The following is a 6,405-nucleotide window of genomic DNA, read 5'->3' as shown; positions in this document are numbered from 1 at the left end:
TGGAATGTGTATTATCCATATGGGAGATCTTCCAATCGAGAAGATCCATCGATCTGAGACGAAGAGAAAGGGCCCATTTTCTTTACTTATTCAGTTAAACCAAGGATTCGTTATGGAAACAGATAGCAACAACCATTTCATCAGACATGCGTATTTTTGATTATCCGGTGGATTTACACAGTTTCATTAATGCAAATTGTTTGATGTAGTTAGTACTCAGGTTATTCGACGCTCAAGAATTCTTATTTAGGCAGTTCATATCATCCCATACATAGTGTTTTGATCTAAGATTGCAATTCTTCCATGTTTCCGCAGTAGCATATTGTTCCATGGAGCTAGGGTCCAAAATAGGAATCAACAAGTGTTTCCACGACTCTACCGCCCGGCCAATCCTGTTCCACTGAATCCCCTCCCTTTTTCATGGCCACATATCTTTACGGCTAAGGAGTGGGAAATCTTTCTCCTGTTACACAAATGAAATGTTTCATTTCATCCGGGAAAAGCCACCTCTTTCTCCACAAACAATGTCTTTGTCATTTGATCCAGGAGCCTTCCGTTAGATAGGAACAGCTTTGCTAAATACTGAGAACTCTCGGATAGAGTATTAGAATGAAAAGACCATTAATTATATAAGGAAGAGCCCAGGGTTCTAGCCCATTCCCATTCCTAAATCAATAATTCGTAGTGCTTTTGCCTTTCTTGCGTACTCCTGGTGAACCAGTTGCTAGCCATATGTTTAGGAGGCTTTTTTCTCCAGGTACTGGTACTAAGCCGCTTTGCCATCTCTTCATCTTCATCTGCAAAGAATTCTCGACGTGAAAACACAGAGACAAAGGCCTGATCTTTGAATAGGAAAAAGAATGGATCCGAAGTCCCAAATCAATTGGCTTATTCGAAAAAAGCCTTCTTCTTTGAAAGATATATCTCGTGTCTGGTACTGCATTGTTCCACTCTGCAAGAAGTCCGAATCAGTCTCTTGCACCTCCCCCTTTTTATGATAAATATACCAGAAATAATTCGAATAAATAGCAGTCTCTGACAACTCATCCTCTTTAATCTGCTTGGACCCGCTCCAATACCCATAGGAAAATCCCCAGTCATATTCAGCGTACCTGTCCCTGCAATCAAATAGATTGTCCCAAGGGCCCCATATTCTAGGAGCCCAAGTTATGCTATTGAAAATTCGTTCCTCTAGCAGTTCCGGTTTGACCATTCCGTTCCCTTTTTCAAACTCCACTTCTTTTCATATAGCATCCCTAATCAAAGAGAGAACAATATCCATTTCAAAACATTTCTAACGGATTCCTTGGTTCGGACCGACGAAGTAATGGCACTCGATTATTATCAACCCGACTGCAATCTTTTTCTGTCGGTAAGGATTGCACCAGAGCACCTTCTACTTCTAATAGGCCATGAACTATAGATAGAGAAGATCATTCTGAGCGAGTCCATAAGAAGCGACCCACTTTTTCATCGGTTCCGGGGGAAGACCAAAGATCTTACGCGACCGGTCCGCCAGAAAAACTCAAAAGAGAAAGAAGTCTCGTTAATCTCTTCATGCTCGTTCCAAGTTCGAAGTACCGTTTGGCCAAAGAAAAAGCCGCTTCCTGACACGATTGCCTCTTTATATAGATAGATATAGGATCTATGGGGTTATTACTTAGAAGTCTATTTTGTACAAGATCCCCTCCTATCTGATAGAAAAGGGTCCCATGATCCCGAGCCGGTCTTATCTTGGCTCGCAAACCCCAAGTTTGTCTATGAAGAGCTAATCTAATTGTATTAGTTTCTATAATGGATTTCTTATGTGGAATACTAATGGATAGGGCCTCGTTGCTAAGTGCTACAAGATCTAGTGCACTGGAACTCGTGGTTATGGACCCGAATCCTTTAGTATGGAACATTGTCTTTTCCAAGTAAAAACCCCTAGTATATGAAAGAATGAAAAGGTGCTTTCGTTCTTGTGGAATAAGAAGCCCTCGTACCTTAATGAAAGGAAAATAGGAATTTTTCGTTAGGTATTTGACCAAATAGGATTGTCCAGTTCCTATAGAACCTATCACTAAAATACCCGATAGGGCTAAGCGGAACGAAAAGGGTTTTCCATGAGATGGTAAATGAAAACGATTAGCCCCACACGAGGTTTGGGAATAAGTGATTGTCTGATAATGAGCAAGGAATATACGTCTTTCTGCTAAAGAGAATCTATTAAACTCATAATTCATTAGATCCTTGTTAGCAATGTCAACTAGGTATCATAAGTAAATGGATCTCGGTTGTTCAATCCTTTGATAACCAAGGTCATTCTTTGCTAAAGAGAAATGATCACTATGGGTCAGACTCAATAGAATTGGATCCATTCCAAATAGCGAGAATTAGGATTCTTGATCCCTCTCAGTCTCTCTTTCAATTCGAGGATCCGGAGAGGTGTTTTCATAGTCATCTCCGAATATTTGCCATCTCCGAATATTTTCGATTTCATTTTTCTATGATATGTCTTTCTATATGAAAATTGGTTATTTACGATGTACGATGATCCCTGTTAAGCATCCATGGCTGAATGGTTAAAGCGCCCAACTCATAATTGGTAAATTTGCGGGTTCAATTCCTGCTGGATGCACGCGAACGGGAACGGTCTATTGGAATTGGCTCTCTATCCATGGAATCTCATCCATCATCCATACATAACGAATTGGTATGGTATATTCATACCATAACATAAGAACAATAAGAACTCGAATTCTTATCGATACTGGAACTCAGAGCATAGGGGGGAAAGTCGATTTATGGATGGAATCAAATACGCAGTATTTACAGAAAAGAGTCTTCGTTTATTGGGAAAGAATCAATATACTTTTAATGTCGAATCGGGATTCACTAAGACAGAAATAAAGCATTGGGTCGAACTCTTCTTTGGTGTTAAGGTAGTAGCTGTGAATAGCCATCGACTACCCGGAAAGGGTAGAAGAATGGGACCTATTCTGGGACATACAATGCATTACAGACGTATGATCATTACCCTTCAACCGGGTTATTCTATTCCACTTCTAGATAGAGAAACGAACTAAAGGAGAATACTTAATAATACGGCGAAACATTTATACAAAACACCTATCCCGAGCACACGCAAGGGAACCGTAGACAGGCAAGTGAAATCCAATCCACGAAATAAATTGATCCATGGACGGCACCGTTGTGGTAAAGGTCGTAATGCCAGAGGAATCATTACCGCAAGGCATAGAGGGGGAGGTCATAAGCGCCTATACCGTAAAATCGATTTTCGACGGAATCAAAAAGACATATCTGGTAGAATCATAACCATAGAATACGACCCTAATCGAAATGCATACATTTGTCTCATACACTATGGGGATGGTGAGAAGAGATATATTTTACATCCCAGAGGGGCTATAATTGGAGATACTATTGTTTCTGGTACAAAAGTTCCTATATCAATGGGAAATGCCCTACCTTTGAGTGCGGTTTGAACTATTGATTTACGTAATTGGAAGTAACCAATTAGGTTTACGACGAAACCTAGAAATCGATCACTGATCCAATTTGACTACCTCTACGGGATAGACCTCAACAGAAAACTGTTGAGTAACGGCAGCAAGTGATTGAGTTCAGTAGTTCCTCATAGAAAATTATTGACTCTAGAGATATGGTAATATGGAGAAGACAAAATTGTTTGAAGCACGCACAGAACCGGAAGCGCCCCTTGTTTCAAAGAGAGGAGGACGGGTTATTCACATTTAATTTGATGGTCAGAGGCGAATTGAAAGTTAAGCAGTGGTAATTAAGACCCCCGGGTGAAAATAGGGATGTCTCCTACGTTACCCATAATATGTGGAAGTATCGACGTAATTTCATAGAGTCATTCGATCTGAATGCTACATGAAGAACATAAGCCAGATGACGGAACGCGGAGACCTAGGATGTAGAAGATCATAACATGAGCGATTCGGCGGATTTGGATTCCTTTTCTATATATCCACTCATGTGGTACTTCATCATACGATTCATATAAGATCCATCTGTCTAGAGATCGTCATATACATCTAGAAAGCCGTATGCTTTGGAAGAAGCTTGTACAGTTTGGGAAGGGGTTTTTTGAGAAAAAAGAAGAATCTACTTCAACCGATATGCCCTTAGGCACGGCCATACATAACATAGAAATCACACGTGGAAGGGGTGGGCAATTAGCTAGAGCAGCAGGTGCTGTAGCGAAACTGATTGCAAAAGAGGGTAAATTGGCCACTTTAAGATTACCATCTGGGGAGGTCCGTTTGGTATCCCAAAACTGCTTAGCAACAGTCGGACAAGTGGGTAATGTTGGGGTGAACCAAAAAAGTTTGGGTAGAGCCGGATCTAAGTGTTGGCTAGGTAAACGCCCCGTAGTAAGAGGGGTAGTTATGAACCCTGTGGACCACCCCCATGGGGGTGGTGAAGGGAAAGCCCCCATTGGTAGAAAAAAACCCACAACCCCTTGGGGTTATCCTGCGCTTGGAAGAAGAACTAGGAAAAGGAAAAAATATAGTGATAGTTTTATTCTTCGTCGCCGTAAGTAAATACGTAACTAGGAATATGGAAAATTGCATTTTTGGAATTTGCAATAATGCGATGGGCGAACGACGGGAATTGAACCCGCGCATGGTGGATTCACAATCCACTGCCTTGATCCACTTGGCTACATCCGCCCCTTATCCAGCTAAAGGATTTTCTCTTTTTTCCATTCATTATTATTCTATTTATTCTGACCTCCATACCTCGATCGAGATAGTGGACATAGGATGCCACTCTTTAAAATGAAAAAAAGGAGTAATCAGCTGTGACACGAAAAAAAACGAATCCTTTTGTAGCTCGTCATTTATTGGCAAAAATCGAAAAGGTCAATATGAAGGAGGAGAAAGAAATAATAGTAACGTGGTCCCGGGCATCTAGCATTCTACCCGCAATGGTTGGCCATACAATCGCGATTCATAATGGAAAAGAACATATACCTATTTACATAACAAATCCTATGGTAGGTCGCAAATTGGGGGAATTCGTGCCTACTCGGCATTTCACGAGTTATGAAAGTACAAGAAAGGATACTAAATCTCGTCGTTAATTGAATTCAGAATAGAAAGATTCAGAATAAACAAAATTTATAGGATTCAAATAATCAAATAAAGTAAAGGTAGGCGGGTAATAACCTTATTTATGACAAGTTTCAAATTGGTAAAGTATACCCCTAGGATAAAGAAGAAGAAGGGGCTGAGAAAACTCGCAAGAAAAGTTCCAACCGATCGTCTACTTAAATTCGAACGGGTTTTCAAAGCACAAAAACGCATACATATGTCTGTTTTCAAAGCACAAAGAGTTCTAGATGAGATTCGCTGGCGTTACTACGAGGAAACCGTTATGATACTGAATCTCATGCCTTATCGAGCATCGTATCCCATCTTAAAGTTGGTTTATTCGGCAGCAGCAAATGCTACTCATTATAGGGATTTCGACAAAACGAATTTATTCATCACTAAAGCCGAAGTCAGTAGGAGTACTATTATGAAAAAATTCAGACCTCGAGCTCGAGGACGTAGTTATTCTATAAAAAAAACGATGTGTAATATAACAATTGTACTAAATATAGTAAAGAAATCAAAATAATCTTTAGATCAATCTAAGATTTCGATTCCCAGTAAAAAAAAAAGAAATATAATAGAAAAATATGGGACAAAAAATAAATCCACTCGGTTTCAGACTTGGTACAACCCAAAATCACCATTCCTTTTGGTTCGCACAACCAAAAAATTATTCTGAAGGTCTACAGGAAGATAAAAAAATACGGAATTGTATCAAGAACTATATACAAAAGAATAGGAAAAAAGGCTCGAATAGAAAAATGGAATCAGACTCAAGTTCTGAAGTAATTACACATATAGAAATTCAAAAAGAAATCGATACAATCCACGTCATAATCCATATTGGATTCCCCAACTTATTAAAGAAAAAGGGAGCAATCGAAGAATTAGAGAAAGATCTCCAAAAGGAAGTTAATTCTGTAAACCAGAGACTTAATATTGCTATCGAAAAGGTTAAAGAACCTTATAGACAACCTAATATTCTTGCGGAATATATAGCTTTCCAATTAAAAAATAGAGTTTCATTCCGAAAAGCAATGAAAAAAGCTATTGAATTAACTAAAAAAGCGGATATAAAGGGAATAAAAATCCAAATTGCGGGTCGTCTAGCAGGAAAAGAAATTGCACGTGCCGAATGCATCAAAAAGGGTAGACTACCCCTCCAAACAATTCGCGCTAAAATTGATTATTGCTGCTATCCAATTCGAACTATCTATGGAGTATTAGGTGTCAAAATTTGGATATTCGTAGAAGAAGAATAACTAACCATGTCTTCCCA

General features: G+C 39.3%; 12 protein-coding genes and 2 non-coding genes, besides 8 other annotated features; 7 read left to right on the top strand and 7 right to left on the bottom strand. All coding sequences in view use genetic code 11, as the record gives it.

Annotated features, from left to right (window-relative positions):
• Nucleotides 1–6,405: part of a sequence feature ([JLA]; junction IRA-LSC (circular molecule)) that runs on past both edges of the window.
• ZemaCp072 (hypothetical protein) lies at nt 667–783 on the bottom strand. The gene has a single exon. It carries the CDS (start codon nt 781–783, stop codon nt 667–669), a length of 117 nt encoding a protein of 38 aa, NP_043073.1.
• On the bottom strand, nt 794–1,213 carry ZemaCp071 (hypothetical protein). The gene has a single exon. It carries the CDS (start codon nt 1,211–1,213, stop codon nt 794–796), a length of 420 nt encoding a protein of 139 aa, NP_043072.1.
• Nucleotides 1,500–2,225, bottom strand: ZemaCp070 (hypothetical protein). The gene has a single exon. It carries the CDS (start codon nt 2,223–2,225, stop codon nt 1,500–1,502), a length of 726 nt encoding a protein of 241 aa, NP_043071.1.
• ZemaCp069 (hypothetical protein) lies at nt 2,256–2,360 on the bottom strand. Its single transcript has one exon. It carries the CDS (start codon nt 2,358–2,360, stop codon nt 2,256–2,258), a length of 105 nt encoding a protein of 34 aa, NP_043070.1.
• Nucleotides 2,342–2,482, bottom strand: ZemaCp068 (hypothetical protein). Its single transcript has one exon. The coding sequence runs from the start codon at nt 2,480–2,482 to the stop codon at nt 2,342–2,344; it is 141 nt and encodes a 46-aa protein (NP_043069.1).
• On the top strand, nt 2,547–2,620 carry trnI. Its single transcript has one exon. It is a non-coding gene; the product is annotated as a tRNA-Ile (tRNA).
• Nucleotides 2,787–3,068, top strand: rpl23 (ribosomal protein L23). Its single transcript has one exon. The coding sequence runs from the start codon at nt 2,787–2,789 to the stop codon at nt 3,066–3,068; it is 282 nt and encodes a 93-aa protein (NP_043068.1).
• rpl2 (ribosomal protein L2) lies at nt 3,087–4,571 on the top strand. One transcript has 2 exons: nt 3,087–3,476; nt 4,140–4,571. Exons 1-2 carry the CDS (start codon nt 3,087–3,089, stop codon nt 4,569–4,571), a joined length of 822 nt encoding a protein of 273 aa, NP_043066.1.
• Nucleotide 3,516, bottom strand: a sequence difference (conflict).
• Nucleotide 3,517, bottom strand: a sequence difference (conflict).
• Nucleotides 4,052–4,465, bottom strand: ZemaCp066 (hypothetical protein). The gene has a single exon. It carries the CDS (start codon nt 4,463–4,465, stop codon nt 4,052–4,054), a length of 414 nt encoding a protein of 137 aa, NP_043067.1.
• Nucleotides 4,588–4,812, top strand: ZemaCp064 (hypothetical protein). Its single transcript has one exon. It carries the CDS (start codon nt 4,588–4,590, stop codon nt 4,810–4,812), a length of 225 nt encoding a protein of 74 aa, NP_043065.1.
• trnH lies at nt 4,627–4,701 on the bottom strand. Its single transcript has one exon. It is a non-coding gene; the product is annotated as a tRNA-His (tRNA).
• Nucleotides 4,832–5,113, top strand: rps19 (ribosomal protein S19). Its single transcript has one exon. The coding sequence runs from the start codon at nt 4,832–4,834 to the stop codon at nt 5,111–5,113; it is 282 nt and encodes a 93-aa protein (NP_043064.1).
• Nucleotide 5,149, bottom strand: a sequence feature ([JLB]; junction LSC-IR).
• Nucleotides 5,206–5,652, top strand: rpl22 (ribosomal protein L22). Its single transcript has one exon. The coding sequence runs from the start codon at nt 5,206–5,208 to the stop codon at nt 5,650–5,652; it is 447 nt and encodes a 148-aa protein (NP_043063.1).
• Nucleotide 5,560, bottom strand: a sequence difference (conflict).
• Nucleotide 5,651, bottom strand: a sequence difference (conflict).
• Nucleotide 5,652, bottom strand: a sequence difference (conflict).
• Nucleotides 5,676–5,686: a sequence difference (conflict).
• On the top strand, nt 5,714–6,388 carry rps3 (ribosomal protein S3). The gene has a single exon. It carries the CDS (start codon nt 5,714–5,716, stop codon nt 6,386–6,388), a length of 675 nt encoding a protein of 224 aa, NP_043062.1.

Source organism: Zea mays, chloroplast (assembly GCF_902167145.1).
Source record: "Zea mays chloroplast, complete genome".
Taxonomy (NCBI): Eukaryota; Viridiplantae; Streptophyta; class Magnoliopsida; order Poales; family Poaceae; genus Zea; species Zea mays.
Note: the sequence above shows the minus strand (reverse complement) of the source record. Positions and strands in the feature narration are given on the sequence as shown.